Genomic DNA, 22,396 nt, shown 5'->3' on the forward strand with positions numbered 1-22,396 from the left:
AACCATTCTAGGTGTATTCAGCATAGATGCCATTCGGAAAGTATGGCTTCTTCCACATTTTGTTATGTTACAGCCTTATTCTAAAATGGATTAAATGTGTTTTTCCCCTCATCAGTCTACACACAATACCACATAACGACATTGCAAAAACAGGTTTTTAGGAATGTTTGCAAATTGATAAAATAAAATAAACAGAATTTTTTTTAATTTACACAAGTATTCAGACCCTTTAATAAGTACTACCCTGGGGCGGCAGGGTAGCCTAGTGGTTAGAGCATTGGACTAGTAACCGGAAGGTTGCAAGTTCAAATCCCTGAGCTGACAAGGTACAAATCTGTCGTTCTGCCCCTGAACAGGCCATCATTTAAAATAAGAAATGATTTTCTTAACTGACTTGCCTAGTTAAATTTTAAAAAACTTGTTTTAGCACTTTTGGAAGCGATTACAGCCTTGAGTCTTCTTGGGTATGACGCTACAAACCTGGCACACCTGTATTTGGGGAGTTTCTCCCATTCTTCTCTGCAGATCCTCTCAAGCGCTGTCAGGTTGGATGGGGAGAGTCACTGCAGAGGTATTTTCAGGTCTCTCCAGATATGTTCGATCAGGTTCATGTCTGGGCTCTGGCTGGGACACTCAATGACATTCAGAGATATGTCCCGAAGCAACTCCTGCGCTGTCTTGGCTGTGTGCTTAGAGTCATTGTCCTGTTGGAAGGTGATCCATAGCCACAAGCCTGAGGTCCTGAGTGCTCTGGAGCAGGTTTCCATCAAATATCTCTCTGTACTTTACTCTGTTCATCTTTCCCTCAATCCTGACTAGTCTCCCAGTCCCTGCCCCTGAAAAACATCCCCACAGCATGATGCTGCCACCACCATGCTTCACCGTAGAGATGGTGCTAGGTTTCTTCCAGACGTGACGCTTGGCTTTCAGGCCAAATAGTTCAATCTTGGTTTCACCAGAACAGATAATCTTTTTTATGATCTCAGAGTCTTTAGCTGACTTTTGGCATCTCCAAGCGGGCTTTCATGCGCTTTTTACCGTCTGGTCACTCTACCGTAAAGGCCTGATTGGTGGAGTGCTGCCTTCTCCCCCGATTGCTCAGTTTGGCTGGGCAGCCAGCTCTAGGAAGAGTCTTTGTGGTTCCAAACTTCTTCCATTTAAGAATGATGCCTCTGTGTTCTTGGAGACCTTCAATGCTGCAGAAATGTTTTGGTACCCTTCCCCAGATCTGTGCCTCGACACAATCCTTCGACCGAATGGCTTGGTTTCTGCTCTGGAGGCAAAAGGAACGCACACCTGTTTAGGCGAGGTGCTGGCTAGCGGAGAAGAACACTTGAAAAAGAAAAGGAGAGCCGCCCAATGTCCAATGTTTCAACAGACAAGCTGTCTTCATCAGGGTAGAATGACAAACACTGCAGGTCACTAGTTTATAAAGTGTCAAAGGACACAGGTGGGTTTTGCTCTGACATGCACTGTCAACTGTGGGACCTAGACAGGTGTGTGCCTTTAAAAATCATGTCCAATCAATTAAATTTACCACAGGTGGACTCCAATCATGTTGTAGAAACATCTCAAGGATGATCAATGGAAACAGGATGCACCGGAGCTGAATTTTAAGTCTCATAGCAAAGGGTCTGAATACGCATGTAAATAAGCTATTTATGTTTTTTATGAATTTGCAAAAATGTTTTTTTTTATTTTTATGTTTTCGCTTTGAGTGTAGATTGATGACGATTTTGTTTTATTTCATCCATTTTAGAATAAGGCTGTAACGTAACAAAATGTGGAAAACGTCAAGGGGTCTGAATACTTTCCGAATGCACTGTAGATTAAGCCAGTGTGTGTGTATATGTATGTTTGTATTGCGTGCATGAGTGTGTATACACATGTGTGTATGTTTGTGTGTGTTGCCCACATCTGGTACACAGCTGTGGGTGGAGAGACTAGCCCCAGTCCTAGACAACCTCTCCGTGGGCACCACTGCAGTAACAGGCCATGCCGCGTCTTTACAAGGTAGTGAGTCTCCTCTCCTCAGCAGTCTCCTACCTCCACTGTGGAGAACTAGCCAGCTAGCCTGGGGCCCACCCAGACAGGTCACAGAACAACTCTTCTCACAGGGAATATTATACCGAGTCCAGAGAGGCCTATTAAAAAGGCACTGGGCCTCATCCACATACTGACTCACAACGTTGCTCTACAGTCACAACACATCTAGAAGGACTGGAGAGGAGGAGAGGAAACAGCAGCTATGAAGCTATTAAACTAATGTGCATCATAAAACCCAGACATAAACAATTGACTAATACATTTAATAACATACGGGGGAAAAAATGTTGGATCCCTTATCCACTTTGGACCATGGACTGAAATGACCCCAGCTGGGCTTGGTTGGGGTTGGACCGTGGACTGAAATGAACCCAGCTGGGCTTGGTTGGGGTGGGACCGTGGACTGAAATGAACACAGCTGGGCTTGGTTGGGGTTGGACCGTGGACTGAAATGAACCCAGCTGGGCTTGGTTGGGGTGGGACCGTGGACTGAAATGAACACAGCTGGGCTTGGTTGGGGTTGGACCGTGGACTGAAATGAACACAGCTGGGCTTGGCTGGGGTTGGACCGTGGACTGAAATTAACACAGCTGGGCTTGGTTGGGGTTGGACCGTGGACTGAAATGAACCCAGCTGGGCTTGGTTGGGGTGGGACCGTGGACTGAAATGAACGCAGCTGGGCTTGGTTGGGGTGGGACCGTGGACTGAAATGAACCCAGCTGGGCTTGGTTGGGGTGGGACCGTGGACTGAAATGAACCCAGCTGGGCTTGGTTGGGGTTGGACCGTGGACTGAAATGAACCCAGCTGGGCTTGGTTGGGGTTGGACCGTGGACTGAAATGAACCCAGCTGGGCTTGGTTGGGGTGGGACCGTGGACTGAAATGAACCCAGCTGGGCTTGGTTGGGGTTGGACTTTGGACTGAAATGACCCCAGCTGGGCTTGGTTGGGGTTGGACCGTGGACTGAAATGAACCCAGCTGGGCTTGGTTGGGGTGGGACCGTGGACTGAAATGAACCCAGCTGGGCTTGGTTGGGGTGGGACCGTGGACTGAAATGAACCCAGCTGGGCTTGGTTGGGGTTGGACTTTGGACTGAAATGACCCCAGCTGGGCTTGGTTAGGGTTGGACCGTGGACTGAAATTAATCCAGCTGGGCTTGGTTGGGGTTGGACCGTGGACTGAAATGAACCCAGCTGGGCTTGGTTGGGGTTGGACTGTGGACTGAAATGACCCCAGCTGGGCTTGGTTGGGGTTGGACTGTGGACTGAAATGAACCCAGCCGGGCTTGGTTGGGGTTGGACTGTGGACTGAAATGACCCCAGCTGGGCTTGGTTGGGGTTGCTGATTTTTTTTTGCGTGTGTAGAGTTTTCAGAGGTATCTGCTGAGGAGACAGGAGAGAGAGGAGCAGGAGCAGATGTAGGCTACATGTCAGGATGCTGGCGTGGCGTGGCATGGCGTGGCGTTTGTTATTGCTCAGGTTTGACATGGATCCAGGTACAGAAAATTCAGGATGACTTGGGTTAAGCTCTGAAAGAAGCTCAGGGAGAGCAAAAAGGCCTGTTTTAGAGAAATGGGCAGCTGATGCCAAGAGCTGTCAATCATGGGAGGAGGAATCCGGTTTCTAAAAGTCCTACAAACTGGCATCCTCAAACAAGTTAATCAACCTGCTGTATTTTGCCTAGGTTGAGAATTAAATCCTATGCATTCACACATGAGCCCATTGTCTGGGTGGACCCCCAGCCTTATCCAGGGCCAAAATAGACCTAACTATCTTGTTTGTTCCTGTGAACCGCAATGCTTTATCCCTTCTCCCCATCTTGGTGCTCCTTGCAGGACATCCTGTCTACATGAGCCACTGACTGGGAGCTTCCTGTCTGTCTGGGGCACTGGTAAATCACCATCTGTGTGTGTGTGTGTGTGTGTGTGTGTGTGTGTGTGTGTGTGTGTGTGTGTGTGTGTGTGTGTGTGTGTGTGTGTGTGTGTGTGTGTGTGTGTGTGTGTGTGTGTGTGTGTGTGTGTGTGTGTGTGTGTGTGTGTGTGTGTGTGCGTGTGTGTGTCAGAGCATACTCCCTGACAGCCTCCTGACCTCCTCACATTCCTGAGCTTTGGAAGAGGAGAATTTCAACATGTCATTCTCTGCCAAGGAAAGTTGGACGTAAAAAATGTTGGGAAACTTTAAAAATAGAAAAACACCCACACACTCAGCCCCTACTCAACCCTAGCGCCCGACCGACCCCCCTGCTCCAAGAGCTACTTGGCTCCAAGAGGATGGAGGATAGAGGGTCATACTGTAAGGGTCACAGTAGCCTCCAGGGGACATATTTCTATACAGTTACAGTAAACTTCCTAAACAGCACAAGTACTGGAATGACTTATTTCTCTCTGTGACTTTCAACTAATTAAATATTACGCATACGTCCATATTGTGTCCCTACGGTACTTGGGGCAGCTGTGGTACAAGCCCATGTTCCCTACTCTAGGCTTGACAACAGTCTTTCATCCACACGGCTAAGGTGTCTGCCCTGCACACTGGATATTTCTTCATTAACTTTTAGTTGTTTATGAAACAGACTCTGCATTGAATGTCTAATTACCATGGGTCTGGAAAGCCATTTCAGAGTGCTTATAAATCTGGAGACGAGAGTAGAGCAGCTGCTTGTGTCCCTGTGAAGTGTGCCTCCATACAGCCTTTGTTGAACTGAGAAATTACCGTTCTGTTGGTTCTCCTTCACTTGAACGGATGACCCGACTGTACAAGCTGTTAATGTTTGTTTTAGAAGACAAAGGGATGGAGAGCTGGCCTGCTGCTTAGTGAGACTGGAACATATAAATCAGTAAGGGACGCACACAAAAACGCACCCACGCACGCACACACACCTCAATAAGCCCTCATTTCCTGTTTGCGTGATGGAAACAGAGCACTCGGCCACTTAGTTTAAAAACTATCTTATCCACACTGTGACTCAAAGGGGCTTTTCCGAAGAAACCAACTCCAGGGCCCAGGGAGTGAGGGCCCACAGTCCCAGAGTCACTCTCCATTCTTTCTTTTTCTCCCAAAAACTCCAGAGAACAACATGTGGCCAGAACACGGCTTGCTGGGGCAGATTAGCCTTTCATTAGGACTTTGTGTCACAAGGGCCCTTGAATCTCAGCCAATTGAGGGACACAAACAAAAAGCTCCAAATTGGCTTCCCCCCCTTAGGGGACAGGACTGCTCGCTACGTGATAGAGCTACATGACAAGCGATAACAAAGACTCAGTATTGTGAGTGGGCATCAGCTGAAAGACGAGAGAGGAAAGGGAGAGTGCTGGCAGGGATGTGGGACAGGAATGGAGCAGGGTTGATTGCAGAAAACTAAGAAGTCACTAAATTCATTTAGTCTTAACAGCTCCAACAAGGGATTGGGGGAGTCCCAAGTATCGATATCTAAAAATTATACACTACCGTTCAAAGGTTTGGGGTCACTTAGAAATGTCCTTGTTTTGAAAGAAATACACTTTTTTCCATTAAAATAACATAAAATCGATCAGAAATACAGTGTAGACATTGTTAATGTTGTAAATGACTATTGTAGCTGGAAATGGCAGATTCTTTTTATGGAATATCTACATAGTGATACAGAGGCCCATTATCAGCAACCGTCACTCCTGTGTTCCAATGGCACATTGTGTTAGCTAATCTAAGTTTATCATTTTAAATGCTAATTGATCATTAGAAGACCTTTTTGCAATTATGTTAGCACAGCTGAAAACTGTCGTTCTGATTAAAGAAGCAATAAAACTAGCCTTCTTTAGACTAGTTGAGTATCTGGAGCATCAGCATTTGTGGGTTCGATCACAGGCTCAAAATGGCCAGAAACAAAGACCTTTCTTCTGAAACTCGTCAGTCTATTCTTGTTCTGAGAAATTAAGGCTATTCCATGCGAGAAATTGCCAAGAAACTGAAGATTTCATACAACGCTATGTACTACTCCCTTCACAGAACAGCGCTGTCTCTAACCAGAATAGAAAGAGGATTGGGAGGCCCCGGTGCACAACTGAGCAAGAGGACAAATACATTAGAGTGTCTAGTTTGAGAAACAGACGCCTCACAAGTCCTCAACTGGCAGCCTCATTAAATAGTACCCGTCTCAATAGTACCCGTCTTCATTAAATAGTACCAGTCTCAACGTCAACAGTGAAGAGGCGACTCTGGGATGCTGGCCTTCTTTGCTAAAATTTCTAAAAAACTGTTTTTGCTTTGTCATTATGGTGTATTGTGTGTAGATTGATGAGGGGAAAAAAATATTTAATAGATTTTATAATAAGGCTGTAATGTAACAAAATGTGGAAAAAGTGAAGGTGTCTGAATACTTTCACAATGCACTGTATGCCAAACTTGCCAAACGCTATCATGAAAGTCGTAAACTTTGTGTTTATCCTTGATGATTCTTAATCAAGTGCACCTTGTTTTAAATGATCAAATAAACTAAACTAAAAAGCAGTACAAATCGTATCGGCACCTAAGTATCTTGCTAATATCGTATTGTGAGGTCCATGGCCATTCCCTGCCCTACTCCAAAGCACACTTCTCAGGGTGTTGACTACATCATCATGATCTGTCAGATTGAGACTCTAACCCTCTCACAGCAGTGGAAGTCAGTCAGCGCCTGGGATCTGATTCTGATCTACTCTCCCTGTTTCTGCTCTGGGAGACAGCAGTGGGTTAGCCTACACTACACAGGGAGGGAGGCGCAGAGCCAGGAAAAGTACAAAAGGGGGAGGCTGGCCTCAAACTGAACAGCACAGCAAAGTCCTTCTTTGTTTATTGGTAAATTCCAAAATAGAACAATGCCGAAAATTCCGGAGTGAGGCAGAAAGGAGGGGTGGGGGAGTGGGAGGGGTGCTACCATGTCACCCATTTGTGAGAAAAGCATATTTTGGGGGAACGGATCATTTCCCCAGTGTTTTTCAAATCTCTCAGTAGCCGGCCATGTCTTCTCTGTGTAGTTTAGACAAGTGTGCTAAGACAAGCTTGTGCCTTGCTATTCCATGTCCTTTCACAGACTAGACTAAATAACAACTAAGGGTTCTCTCCTATGGGGACAACCGAATAACTTTTTTAGAACCCTTTTTTTCTAAGTGTAGGCTTTTCACCTATGCATTAAGACTGACCCATTTGATGCCCTTAAGCTCCAAAGAGCCAATTATTCCGGGCTGAAGGTCAGATACCTAAATCTAGAGGAGCAGTGTGGTGTTGGGTGACAACAAACATGGTCATGAATTGGTAGTGTATGCGTGACCATTTTGTAAACCTAGTTTTTAGGCACAGAGTATCCTTCAAGTATCATAACACTCCCTGACCCTGACCGCAATCAGACCACTGTCTGCCACCTAATCAGGGACAAGGCCTACCACACTACACACACACTTGCAAGTATACAGACACACACATAATTGCACACACACACAATCCAAAACACACCCTTTTCACCGCTGCACAACAATCCACTATTACACTGGAACAGTAACATAACCATCTTACTAACCAACATCACAAACATCCAGTCCACAAGATTACAAACAAGGACTTGGCTCAGAGCACTGCGGTTAGGTCTAGCTGTTGGAAAATTCTTGGATAGGAATATCATTTTCAAAAGATTAAAAAATATATATATATTGATACATAACTTATGCAGCAGTATAACTATTTGCAGATGACTGAACAAACATGATACATTGTCTGCTGTTCTTGAGTGATTACAGGACACGGTGAACACACACACAAACACTTTTTATAACAGTGTAATAAATGGATATCATCACAAACAGATTTCAATTCCGACTGTTGCAAGTTAGCATGAAGAAAGTGTGGCCCATCTTCTCATCTTCATCTCCCCCCACACACACACACACAGCTGGAGTTGTTTGCCTCGACAACACTTCCTCTGTCTGAACTCTGAACTGGACAGCAGTTCCCGAACAGTAGCCTGTTCACACAGACACACTTTCTACTTACATCAGCATGCAGACATAGTGTTTGAAGAACACACACGTACCCACACTTGCTTACGTATCTACCCTCACAGAAGCTGAAGCCCGGGCAGAACGGCCTTCTTATCTGATAAAACCAACAAGCAGAGCATAAAATACAAGATTAGCCACAACAGCTTCCATTTGATATCAACCGGGTGGTCTGGCCAGAAGTCGACTCCGTCCACCACTCCATGTTGCCCTTGAACATCTGTGGCTGGGCTGCACACATCAAGGTGACATTTCTACATCAAGCCCAGACACCCACAAGAAAGCATGGCTGAAACCTAAACATTACAGAAGGTATATAAGGAGAGGAAGAAACATGGCAAGAAGAGTCTCATAAAAACTGCTTCAAGCCGTCAGAGCTGTGGTAAGTTCGTCACTAACGTTTCCCAACAGAACATATATGTTCTGTAATTGTTTTTTTACTCTAAGAGTTTTCTGTTAGTTCATACAAAAACCAAACTGGACATGGGTTGAAGTGCGCTGTGGAAACAATGAGAGACTTAAGTGTCTGGGCCACTCCATAGGTTAGGCCACCTGTAAACAAGTTGTTTGGGAAGTGGGAGGGAAATGTGGTTGTTTGTTAACAAAAGTGATCACCATCAGACAGTTCCAAAGTTACAACACCCATCATGCTAAAACATGAAAAAAAACATTGGCATTGGTGACTCACTCCACCATTTAACAACACTGACTTTCCACACACCCACACCAACGAGTGTGATATGTTGGGTCCAATTCAACCCTACAGTATAGAAGAGCCAAACCAGCCCGTGGGTTGCCTCTCTAGAAGTTGTAGGTCTGAATAGAATGTCTATCTAGGTGATAAGTAGAGGAGTGATTTGGGGTAACTTACATCCTGGGCCTCTCGGCGCTGCCCGTCTGTGTTCCTCAGCCAGCAGCGGCTCAGCTCACTCAGCTCCAGGATGGGCTGCACCTTCAACCTCACCGTGTCCCCAGACTGACGGATCATCTCCACAATCTCGTCCCTGGTCTTGTTCTCCACGTTTCCCCCGTTGATCTCCACCAGACGGTCTCCCGGCACCAACCCCAGGGCCAGGTCCTTAGTGCCGGCCCCGGGCTCTGCAAAGTGCACCACCCTCCGGTAGACCCCTCCGTCGGCTCCGCGGTCCAACATGGTGGTGCGGCGCAGGGAGAATCCGAAGTCACCCGTGTTGCGGCGCTGGAGCTCCAGCTCCCGTGGCTCCGGAGACTGTGGAGGGATGACAACCGGGAGCCTCAGGTCAGCAGGGAAGGTCTTGTCCACCACCTCAGGGATGTGAGCCATCTTGACCGGCACTGGCCAAGGTGCTGGCCCGACCCACACCCCGACCCCCACCCCCAGCTTCTGCTGCTGGAGGCTGTGCTTACTCTGCGGGTCGAACACCTTGTTCTCCACCTGCGGGGACGGAGCAGCTGAGTTCTGTCCCGAGAGCGTGGAGGTCTCCGAGGGGCTCTCCTCTTTGCTCCTCTGGGAGAAGGAGAAGCGCTTCATGACCTGAGAGGAGTTGTGCTTGGCCATCGAGCCGAAGTGGGCCACGCGGTCTCGCACCGAGCCCCGGTCCTTGTCCAGACAGCCGCCCCCCTCGCCCTTCAGGTCATCGGTGGAGCTGGCAGCGCTCAGGCCGTCTGCATCCAGCACCATGCTACTGCGGTTGCTCAGGCCGTCTGACTCGATGTCAGTGAGGCTGAGCTCGTGGCTGCTGGCCACCTTGATGGGGATGGGGTTGGAGATCTCCAGCTTGTTCTTGGAATCCCGCTTGGACTCTCTCTTGAGGTTGAAGAAGCCACGCCTCATGCTCATCTCCTCCAGGCTGCGCAGCTCCGCTGCAGACATCCTCTCCTTCTTGTCCTTCTTATCCTTCTCTTTCTTCCCTCCATCCTTCTCCTTTTTGATCAGACTGAACATGGTGGTGTGCCTGCTGTGTTGCTCAACACAGTGGGTCCTACCGGTTTGGCTCCTGTTTTCTCAGGCAAGGGGGATTTTTCCATACAGAGGCAGAGGTCCAGTTTTTTTGGGGGGTGGGTCTAGTCTTTCGTAACCTCCGAAAAGGGGTTAAGCTGCCACTAGTTCAAATGCCCTGTGGGAGAGAAAAAACACCTTCAGTCGACCTTCACATCTGGCATGACAGAATGAGAAACAGCGTTCATTATGTTTCATAAATACAATTATAAACTGGGCAGTGGTATAACAGACCGTATACCACGGGTATGACAAAACGTGTATTTTTACTGCTCTAATTACATTGGTAACCAGTTTATAATAGCAATAACTCACCTCTGGGGTTTGTGATATATGGCCGATATACCATGGCTAAAAGCTGTGCCTATGAACAGCCCTTAGCCGTGGTATATTGGCCATATACCACACCCCCTCATGCCTTATTGCTTAATTAGATCACACACAATATATCACTTCCATTGCAGAGGACGAGTGAGGAATTTGTTGCAGAAAATAAAATTGTGCATTTAATAAACACCATCTTTATTTCTCGAAACCAAACATCTTTCTAAGCCTTTTGAGTAGGACTATAGATAGAGCAACCCACACCTTAAGACTTTGCAACAGACCATTACCATGCCACACAAAACACTAGCCGATAAAGTGAACATGGAAAAAATATTACACACATCACAACCAAACAACAGTTTAAGTGATCTTGGCAAAATAGACAACATTCCTAGTGTAACGGATGTGAAACGGCTAGCTAGTTAGCGGTGGTGCGCGCTAAATAGCGTTTCAATCGGTGACGTCACTTGCTCTGAGACCTTGAAGTAGTGGTTCCCCTTGCTCTGCAAGGGCTGTGGCTTTTGTGGAGCAATGGGTAACGATGCTTCGTGGGTGACTGATGTTGATGTGTGCAGAGGGTCCCTGGTTCGCCCCCGGGTATGGGCGAGGGGACGGTCTAAAGTTATACTGTTACACTAGCCTCCATTAGAGCTGCATTTGCTCAAACATCAAGGAAGATATTTTTGCCAAAGAGACACTCTCAACATACTGCAGAAAGTAGGCAGGACTTTCCCAAAATCTGGGTTTTATTACTAGTTTTCTGCCTCAGAGGAGCTACCCCCTCTACATCGGGTAGCATTGCACGGAATCCCAAACAGCCTAAGGCTTCAAACCCAAATTATGTAGTCTAGGCCTAAGCTATATTTCAGTCTCCATTTTATATGTGTAAATGACTTAAATGTAAATGTAAATGTAAATCACATTCAATGTAAGCCAAACACCCAAATAGGCTTATACCTACCTCCTCTACCTGAGTGATAGAAGACATTTTGAAGGTGAAATAACTGTTTAGCCAAACTGTTGTTCCAGTGACGGATGGGGCGCTAAAAATGGGTCAGAATCTACACAGTCCACTCTGGTAGTCACTGGGTGAAACATTGGTGTCAAAGTTCCAGTTCTATCTGATGTTCCCAGAGTTCCCAGCAGCAGGAGACCCCTACATGTAAACAAACTTCAAGCTAAAAGAAAGTGCATTTTTAAATCATTAATAAGAAGATGTATTGATGGAAATATATGTTTAATAATGGTATAGTTACATATAGCTCACTATTTTACATCCTGTGAGCAAAGAAATATGCCTGCATGACGCTCCTTAACAGCTTCATTTTGAGCTGAAAAATGTCATACACTTTCGTGGTTATAGCCAAGCTTCCTTGTTGCTACAGATGTTTACACTTTTTTTTCCAACACCGCAGGGATGCTATGGGCACATCATTTTGCCACTTACATCAAGGCTTTTCGTTACAACAATGAAATGCAGCTGAAATAGTTGGCAGGCTCCACTACGCTAGCGAGTGAGGTGTCATCATTCCCCATTCCCTCAATGGACAGGGAGGACAAAAAGCGAGAAAGCTACTAATACTAGCTAGCCAGCTAGCTGATGTCACATTGGGAATTATAATGTTTTACAGGCCATTGTTAACTATAACTGTAAAGTAATTTCCTCTAAATCTGTCTGTCACAGAAAAGCCCTGGCTACAATACTTTATTGAGAAAAGTGATATTCTGAAACTACCAATACGGCTTTAGTAAGCTTGCACGATTATCTGGCAGCCCAAGCCTCTGTTCTTTGCCCACATTAATTCTGGTGTAGCCTATCAACTAGGCTAGCTAGCTGCTACATCCCTGTGAACATATTTTGGGATTTCTGAGAGACTTCTATCTATAGCTATCTATCTGAGCCATTCTGCTTTCAATCTTTAGCTCAAATTGGTGCATCGAATCATTTTGAGATGTTCTAACATATTCATGAAATGATGGATGACTCACCGTTTGCGTGTGTTCTTCCTCTGCTCTGTGTCGGTGGGTTGACACTGGTGCGTTCGAATCGGAGGGAGCTGTATTGATGGGTGCAGCTCGCACTAGAAAGCAGCTGCGTTGACTGTATATGATTAGCTAGATGACTGGTTACAGCACGCATGCAACATCACTGAAAATATATCGAATAGTGATTCCTGCTGGCCAGTTGGGTTTATTGCAAGTTGGGTTTATTGCAAGTTGTACCACTTATGAAAGATTACATTATCACTCTATGATGATAGATTTCTATTGGTTGCAGTAGCATTTTATATTTTGTGGGTAAAGTATTAATACATACACAGTAAATAATCTAGGAGTGACTGGTTTGGTTATATGGGATTCATTCCAACCAAGCACAATTAAGCACCATTTGGTACCAGTTTACCAATAGGCCTACTTTTATCACTGGCCCAAGCTTTTTGGGGTCCCTAAGCAGGATCCTGTTTAGGGTTCCCCTTCACAATTTGTGGGGTGCCCCTGGCCATTGAGGTGGGCCCTAAGCAGTTGATTATTTTGCTTATAGCACTGGCCACCACTGTGGTGTCGGTTTACCAGTAGTGGAAATTCACACCACACCTTCGCTCATGCGCAGTGAACTGTTTGCCTCTATGTTTGGCTGCTGCATCAACTGCAAGCCTGGAAAGTGAAAACATTATGCATGGTAGAGTCATAAACTATAAGGTAAGTTATAACAAACTTTAATTTGAGAGCTGGAGGTGCAGAATCCCTCTGGTAACCCCATAGGGTACGTGGTGCAGGAGTGGCACCCTTACCTGCCCAAACTCACTGTGCAGAACAAGAGGAGAGAGCCCCAGCTTAAGATCCATGGTGCATGTGTTGTCTGTCAATGCTGGTCAGATGTAAACTTTGATGTGAGGTCTCTGGATGAAACAGTGAAGGTGAAGGCGGTGATGCTGGGAGTGTAGAAATGTAGAGGAGACGGATCACATTACCATCCCTATAGGTGACATTTTCTGCCCACTGAACAACATCAGGATTAAAATTAAACAAAAACTGTATGAGTTGACAACTTCCATGTTCCATCCATTGATGCTCAATGTAAAGCATGTTGAAATTTGAAGTTAATAGAATGTTAAAGAGATCATCTGGGATATTACCTGCTGCATATATTCACTGAAAAGCGGGGTTACTATGTTCCGTTGTCCTTTGTTTGCTAAATCATAAGTTGTTAACTGAAAGTGTGTTATTTTAATTATGAGTTTCAAATAAAGTCTTTAGTGCGGACATCAACCTTGAATCCAGAGCCTATGTACCCTGAGACTCCTCTTACCTATGGTCCTTAGCAGTGGCCTCTCCCCAGGCCCTTCCACACACTTAGGGTAGTTTGTCACTACCAGACTCTGCAACGGCTTTGAGATGTCACCTTGCACCACACAGAGTAAAGAATTTGGTACCTGACAGAATTTGTAACTTTACCGAAGCAACCTTTCTTGTTCAACAATCATGCGTTATAAATCTGTGACTATTTATGTGTATTGCTCAGTTTACTAAACTCTAGTTAATTAATCGCCTCCTTATAACGCATAGAAAGGTTTCAAATGAAATCACGCTGGAAGACTATAACAAAGTTTGGTCCTGATTGCACAATTCTTTTGCTCAATGAAAATGTCCTCCAAAGTAACAGTGTTGTGTACCTATTGGCAGTTTCTATTGAGGGCTTTGTTTTAGAAGTCTGGCAATAACTTTGGTATAAAAAAATCCCAAAGTAGAAAAAATGTGTATAACACTGCTATTGTCATCACGCTGTCCATGGTACTGAAATGATGTGCATTCTAATGTCTGCAGCTTTGTACATTTCCTTTTAATTAATCAATTGTATTACTGTAGCCTACATAGAAGGTGCACCTATGATAAATTATACATAAGAAAAATAGAGTCCAGTAAAAAATCACTTTCAGTATGCACAAAAACCTTACAGAGAGGATAGGAAACAATTGTCAGTAAATCCCCCATCAATATTGTCATTGATTTATTTCACACCCAAGGGTTCTCATAGTCCATTAAAAGTAGAAAGTGTGGGTTAAAAGTTCATTTGGGATTTTAAGTTATTTATTTTCATAAAGTCGATGGGGAAGCAGGCTCCCAGCAACACAGCCTTCATCTTCACTTCCAATTCCATAGGGAATGAGATTACAAAGTTATCTGCATCTTGACAACTTCCTGCAGCAATCCAACTAATTTCTTACTGATCTTCCCCACCACGTTTTCTCATCCAGGGACTCCTCTCAATCTGCATGGTGAGTTTAGTGTAGAAAGGGTGCCAGTTCTGCACCACGTACCCTATGGGGTTACCAGAGGGATTCTGCACCTCCAGCTCTTGCAGGAAGCAGGGGAAGCAGCAGGAGTCGCACCTCAAAGGGTGTATCAGGGTCATTGCTTCCTGTCCCAGGTTGTCCTGGATTTGAAGGGTGAAAAGTAAAGGCCGGGGCCGCAGAACTGTAGAGTGCAGCAGTCATTCTCCTCTGCTACAGAAAACACTTGCTGCCCGACACTGTTCTTTACAATGTAGTTAGTATTCACTCACCAGTCCAGAACCACTTCAGCCAGATTAACTTTCTGGTGGTCGAGGAGCTAGTCGATCTGAGTCAGTTATTACAATCCTGGATGGCAGGCTAGTGGTCTGAGAAGGGCAGGCATCAGCACAAGAGCCTGAGGGGGCACAAAGCCTGGGGGTAGTGGGACTCCGGGAATCATGGGGGAAGGATAGAGGCCTGAGGGTAGTGGGACTCCGGAGCTCATGGGGCGGGGTAGAGGCCTGAGGGTAGTGACACCCTGGGAATCACGTATGCAGGGTAGGAAGCATTAAGGGCCAAGTGGCACCAATGTCATGGCCTCAGTCATGATCGCCTGTCCTAAGCCAGTGCCAATCAATCCAAGACCTTGGATGGCCATGGGAATAATGCACTTTCATTTCTGAAAATAGCTAAACACACACCAAAAAGGTCCTTTTATATTTTCAAAATCAGCAGGTAGCCTAAGATAAATGCAAAACAAAGAGTTTAGGGAGTATATAGCCTACTGCTTTTCGAGAGAACTTTGAATAATCCTTCATTTCAACAAAAGGTAAGTAGGCCTAATCAAGTGTAGTACACAGCATGCCAGACTAGACCAACTACTGTAACTGTAGGCATAAGCCTACCTGCTTTGATTTGATTTATTATTAGTGTCTTGCATCTTCAGGATGCCCAGCTCACTTGAGCAATGGGGTTATAAAACACTGTCAGTGTGTTAAACTATTTTTTTGCAGTAGAAAAATTGTATTAACATACATCACTACCTGTTTGTCCCGCAGTGTTCTGATGTGGATGACAGACACAGGTAGCCTATAATACTTTACATCATACTCTAGCCTTCAGCAAGGATGTTTTTAAGAGCTCTGGATGTGTTTTCTTAGTAACCTCACTATATATCTGTATATTCATTATCTTGTTGAAATGCACAGATTGATTTAACATGTAGCTACACTTCGAGTAGTTTCCTGATGAAAATGAATAGGCTGAATGACTGATGTATCAGATTAATGATCTGCTTACCCATGGCCAGCTACTCTTCTCTTCCTTAGACGAGAAGCAGGTACGGGAGTTGACATTTAATTAGGAACAGACAAAGAGCAAGACAGGAACAGCGTAAGCACACGGATACACAACGACAAACAACAATCAATGCAGCAGCGGGGAACAGAGATGGGGAACTGACAGATATAGGGGAGGTAATAAACAGGTGATTGAGTCCAATAATACACTGATGCGCGTGACTGGGAAAGGAAGGTGTGCGTACTGATGGTGGCAGGAGTGCGTAATGCTGGGGAGCCTGGCACCTTCGAACGCCAGGGAAAGGGAGCGGGAGCAGGCATGACAGTACCCCCTCCTCAGAGGGGCGCCACCACCCACCTGGGCGAGCCTGACAGGGGCATGGAAGCCTGGCGAACCGGCTGAGGCGTGGGAGCCTGACGACCCAGTTGAGGTGTGTCAACCTGAGGATCCCGCTGGACCATGGGAGCCTGAAGATCCGGCTGAGGCGTAGCAGCCTGACGAGCCGTCTGGGGGTAAAAACCTGACGATCCGGCTGAGGCCTGACGTGGGATGGGCGCCTTCCGAGCCAACCGGGGCAAGAAACCTCTCAAGCTTAGGCACCCCCGTATGGAAGGTCAACATGTTTAAATTGTCTTATCCGGACACGTCTGAACACTTACAATTATAATTTATCACTTGCTTTTTTCAAGTGTCAAAAGTCATTTTTTTTGTACATGTGATTGTTTGCCTGTATAGTGTGTTTACAGGTGATTTGAACACCTGTTATGATCATTTTTCACTTGCCTTTTTCAAGTGTCAAATGTTATTTTTTGTACATGTGATTTTTTCACCTGTCCAGTGTGTTTACAGGTGATTAGAATGTTTGTTCATTACACCTGTTCTGTGTGCATTACACACGTTCATTACACCTGTTCAGTGTGCATTACATACGTTCAATACACCTGTTCTGTGTGCTGATGTTGATGCTCTAACTCAGAGGCTCTGTCTAGAGTCTCACTCCAGAGAATGGGTGGACCGACCCCCTGGCACGGGGGCCAATCCAGCCAACTCCCTTCCCCAGAGATATGGGGGGGAAGGGCCGGAGAGGGCTGAGGCTGACCCACGTAGGGGGGCCCGACCCCCAGAGGGGGGTGCCTACCTCCGCCCACGGCCACCAGGGGGCACCAGTACATCCAGCCAGCTCCCTGAACCAGAGATATGAGGGGAGAGGGCTGAGGTCGACCAAGTGAAGGGGCCGTCCCCCAGAGAAGGGGGCCAACCTCTGTCCATGGCAACCAGGGGGCGCCAATACGTCCACATAGCTCCCTTCCCCAGGAATATGGGGGGAAAGGGCCAGAAATCTGAGGCAGACCCAGGGAGAGAGGGCAACCTAGCTCCCTACAAAGGGCCAGAGAGGGATGAGGCCAACCCAGGGAAAGGGGGGCCAACCCCCGGAGAGGGGTGCCGACCCCCACCCACGGTCAAAAGGGGGTGCCACTACAACCAGCCCGCTCCCTGCACCAGGGAGATGGGGGAGAGGGCCAGAGAGGGCTGGGGCCGCCCCAGGGAGGGTGGGGGTGTCCCCTTTAGAGGGGCGCTGACCCCCTGCCCTCGACCCCCAGGCGGCGCAACTACATGCATCCTGCTCTCTTCACCAGGAAGAGAGGGGGGAGGCAGCCAGAGAGGGATGGACAAACCCAGGGAGGGGGGGCCGACCGCCAGAGAGAGGGCCCATCCCCTGACTGTGGCCACCAGGGGGTGCTACTAAATTCACCCAGAGAGGGCTGGGGCTGACCAAGAGAGCCGGAGTCAATCCCAGGGCAGTAGGCACTAACTCCGCCATGGTTCGTTCGAAAGCCTATAGGGTGATAAAATGCGTTTTTGTATTATTATTGTTTTTTATTATTGCCGAAAATGTGTTATTTGGTAAATACAGGCTTAGAAAATGTTGTACGTTTTGTTCTATGAGATAATCTTCATCGGCTAACGTTACATTTCGTTTTTTAAAGCATTTATGCACATAAAGCACATAAAGGATTCATAATCGATAAAGGTCATGTTAAATGACTGATATTATCTCATAGAAGGAAACATGTATGATCTCCTGAGCCCATCATAACCTGACCTTATTTTCAGCATTTTGTCATATTTCTACCAGTATTACATTTACATTTTAGTAACTTAGCAGACACCCTGATAATATTTTACTAAATACATATACTGGGACATCTTTTAGCATTTTCCTCACAGTATCACACATTTTCAAGCTTTATTAGTCTTATTACACCAATTATTTACAGGATCAGTGGGTCCCCGTCGGAACATTTGAGCGAACGTAGGCTAATGTGATTAGCATGAGGTTGAAAGCAACAAGAACATTTCCCAGGACATAGACATATCTGATATGGGCAGAAAGTTTAAATTCTTGTTAATCTAATTGCACTACCCAATTTACAGTAGATATTACAATTGGCTTTGCGTCATCTGGGTTAGGGAGGGTTTGGCTGGTAGGGATATCCTTGTTTCATCACACACTAGTGACTCCTGTGGTGTGCTGGGCGCAGTGCATGCTCACCAGGTTGCCAGGTGCACAGTGTTTCCTCTGACACATTGGTGAGGCTGGCTTCCGGGTTAGATGCGCGCTGTGTAAGATGCATGGCTTTTGACCTTTGTCTCTCCCAAGCCCATACGGGAGTTGTAGCGATGAGACAAGATAGTAACCACTAACAATTGGATACCACAAAATTGGGGAGAAAAGGGGGTACATTTTTTTTTAAACAAACAAAAAAATTGTTAATAAACCAATTTGGCACATTTGGGCAGTCTTGACACAACATATTGAACAGAAATGCAATGGCTCATTGAATCAGTCTAAAACCTTGCACATACACTGCTGCCAACTAATGGCCAAAATCTATATTATGCCTTGACTCCTAAGTCATTTTAGGCAAACATTTGAAAAAAAGGGTCCGATCCTTAAGAGGTTTTAATTTATGCCCCGAAAAATCTATTCAGTTCCTCCACATTCAAACGAATGGCGGCCAACTTGAAAATAGGTTGTTGTGACTGATTTTACATTAAATCTATGATGACTCTATGAAACTTTTCCAATGGGTGTCCTTGTTCTGTGGGAAGTTTGGTGTAGTTATCATCTATGGTGCAATGTGATAATAAAGCACATCCCAGAGCTGCCCATTCTGTCTCATCAATGTATAGCAAATTGCACACAGGTATGACCTTTGACTCCTCCCCAAGGTGGACCCATGGAGATGTCATTAACATTCCAATTATTTTATACATGAATTCATGCCTCAAGTTAATAACATATCAAGTGCCTTATTTTGCAAAGATTGTTCTCTGATAATACAAAATGACATTACATATCCTCCATCCTGTTGGTCCAAATAACCAATGCCAGTTTATTAATCTATTTTTTTATTTCACCTATATTTAACCAGGTTGACCAGTTGAGAACAAGTTCTCATTTACAACTGCGACCTGGCCAAGATAAAGCAAATCAGTGCGACAAAAACAACAACACAGAGTTACACATAATCAAACGTAAAGTCAATAACACAATAGAAACATCTATGTACAGAGTGTGCAAATGTAGAAGAAAATAGGCCATAGAGGTGAAATAATTACAATTTAGCATAAACACTGGAGTGATAGATGTGCAGATGGTGATGTGCAAGTAGAGATACTGGGGTGCAAAAGAGCAAGAGGATAAATAACAATATGGGGATGAGGTAGTTGGGTATTTACAGATTGGCTGTGTACAGGTACAGTACACATCGGGAAGCTGACAGCTGATGCTTAAAGTTAGAGAGGGACATATAAGATTCCAGCTTCAGTGATTTTTGCAATTCGTTCCAGTCATTGGCAGCAGAGAACTGGAAGGAAAGGCGGCCAAAGAAAATGTTGACTGGGGATGATTAGTGAAATATACCTGCTGGAGTGCGTGCTACGGGAGGGTGTTGCTATGATGACCAGTGAGCTGAGATATAGATGACCTGGAGCCAGTGGGTTTGGCAAACAAGTATGTAGTGAGGGCCAGCCAACGAGAACATACAGGTCGCAGTGGTGGGTAGTATATGGGGCTTTGGTGGCAAAACGGATGGCACTGTGATGGAGTGTTGGAGGCTACTTTGTAAATGACATCGCCGAAGTCAAGGATCGGTAGGATGGTCAGTTTTACACAGATATGTTTGGCAGCATGAGTGAATGAGGCTTTGTTGTGAAATAGGAAGACAATTCTAGATTTAATTTTGAATTGGAGATACTTAATGTGAGTCTGGAAGGAGAGTTTACAGTCTAACCAGACACCTAGGTATTTGTAGTTGTCCACATATTCTAAGTCAGAACCGTCCAGAGTAGTGATGCTAGTCCGGCGGGTGGGTGCGGGCAATAATCGGTTGAAGAGCATGCATTTAGTTTTCCTAGCATTTAAAAGCAGTTGGAGGCCACGGAAGGAGTGTGGTATGCCATTAAAGCTTGTTTGGAGGTTTGTTAACACAGTGTCCAAAGAAGGGACAGATGTATATAGAATGGTGTCGTCTGCGTAGAGGTGGATCAGAGAATCACCAGCAGCAAGAGCGACATCATTGATATATACAGAGAAAAGAGTGGGCCCGATAATTGAACCCTGTGGCACCCCCATAGAGACTGCCAGAGACAGGCTCTCCGATTTGACACACTGAACTCTATCTGAGAAGTAGTTGGTGAACCAGGCGAGGCAGTCATTTGAGAAGCCAAGGCTATTGAGTCTTGCCGATAAGAATGTGAAGACGGCTGCACAGTACTGTCTTTTATCGATGGCGGTTATGATATCATTTAGGATCTTGAGCGTGGCTGAGAAGCACCCATGACCAGCTCGGAAACCAGATTGCATAGTGGAGAAGGTACAGTGTGATTCGAAATGGTCGGTGATCTGTTTGTTAACTTGGCTTTCGAAGATTTTAGAAAGTCCGGGCAGGATGGATATAGGTCTATAACAGTTTGGGTCTAGAGTGTCTCCCCCTTTGAAGAGGGAGCTTTCCAATCTTTGGGGATTTCAGACAATACGAAAGAGAGGTTGAACAGGCTAGTAATCGGGGTTGCAACAATTTCGGTGGATCATTTTTGAAAGAGAGGGTCCAGATTGTCTAGCCCAGCTGATTTGTAGGGATCCAGATTTTGCAGCCCTTAAAGAACATCAGCTGTCTGGATTTGGGTGAAGGAGAAGCGGGGGGGTGCTTGGGTAAGTTGCTGCAGGGGAGGCTGAGCTGTTGGCCGGGGTAGGGGCTTTCCAGTTGGAAAAATGCTTATTGAAATGATTGATTAGTGTAGATTTATTGGTGGTAACAGTGTTTCCTAGCCTCAGTGCAGTGGGCAGCTGGGAGGAGGTGCTCTTATTCTCCATGGACTTTACAGTGTCCCAAAACATTTTGGAATTAGTGCTACAGGATGCAAATATTGGTTCCTGACTTCCCTGAAAAGTTGCATATCGCGGGGGCTATTCGATGCTAATTCTGAACACCACAGGATGTTTTCGTGCTGGTCAAGGGCAGTCAAGTCTGGGGTGAACCAAGGGCTATATCTGTTCTTAGTTCTACATTTTTTTAATGGGGCATGCTTATTTAAGATGGCAGGAAAGCACTTTTAAAGAGCAACCAGGCATCCTCTACTGATGGGATGAGGTCAATATCCTTCCAGGATACCCAGGCCAGGTTGATTAGAAAGGCCTTCATTTGACCGCGGACCCATCACCCACGCAGGCAATGAGGCAGTGATCACTGAGATCCTGGTAAGAAGAACAAATTCTTATTTACAATGACGGCCTACCCCAGACGACGCTGGGCCAATTGTGCGAAGCCCTATAAGACTCCCAATTACGGCCAGATGTGATGCAGCCTGGATTTGAACCAGTTGCACTGGGATGCAGAACTTCCTGCACTGGGATGCAGTCACAGACTACTGCATCACTCGGGTGCCCCAATAGCACATTTCAGACACGAATGCAACACAATGCACTTCACATGAAAAAAAACGATGAAAATAAAAACGGAAATATTTACTACATACAAGGATTAAAAAAAGAATAACAATTTAAAACTAAAAGACCCTAAGGTAAATGCACCCCAGTCCAGTGTGTATTGACAGGCGATTAGAATGCTTGTTGTGGGCATTTTTACACCTGTTCAATGTTCATTTACATTTTATTAGAAAGTGTATTATGGTAATTTTTACACTCGATCATTACACCTGTTCAATGTTCATTTACATTTTATTAGAAAGTGTATTATGGTCATTTTTACACGCGATCATTACACCTGTTCAATGTTCATTTACATGTGATTAGAACGTGTGTTATGGTCATTTTTACACGTGATCATTACACCTGTTCAATGTTAATTTACAGGTGATTAGAACGCTTGAATATTGTACTTTCAGACGCATGAAATTGTACCATTGCACACGTTCTGAACGCCTGTGTCGTAGGGTACATTTC

General features: G+C 45.5%; 1 protein-coding gene across 3 annotated transcripts in view; it reads right to left on the minus strand.

Annotated features, from left to right (window-relative positions):
- LOC118370744 (unconventional myosin-XVIIIa-like) overlaps positions 1-12,468 on the minus strand; it is a 176,896-nt gene extending 164,428 nt beyond the window's left edge. For all 3 annotated transcript variants that reach the window (XM_052467794.1, XM_052467793.1, XM_052467792.1), the window contains exons 1-2: positions 12,344-12,468; positions 8,921-10,145 (exon numbers count right to left, since the gene is read on the minus strand). In XM_052467794.1, the coding sequence (XP_052323754.1) occupies positions 8,921-9,973 (1,053 nt within the window). In that variant the 5' untranslated portion in view covers positions 9,974-10,145; positions 12,344-12,468. The remainder of the gene's footprint in view (positions 1-8,920; positions 10,146-12,343) is intronic.
- Positions 12,469-22,396: the final 9,928 nt, after the last annotated feature.

The sequence above is a fragment of the Oncorhynchus keta genome, chromosome 18 (assembly GCF_023373465.1).
Source record: "Oncorhynchus keta strain PuntledgeMale-10-30-2019 chromosome 18, Oket_V2, whole genome shotgun sequence".
NCBI lineage: Eukaryota > Metazoa > Chordata > Actinopteri > Salmoniformes > Salmonidae > Oncorhynchus > Oncorhynchus keta.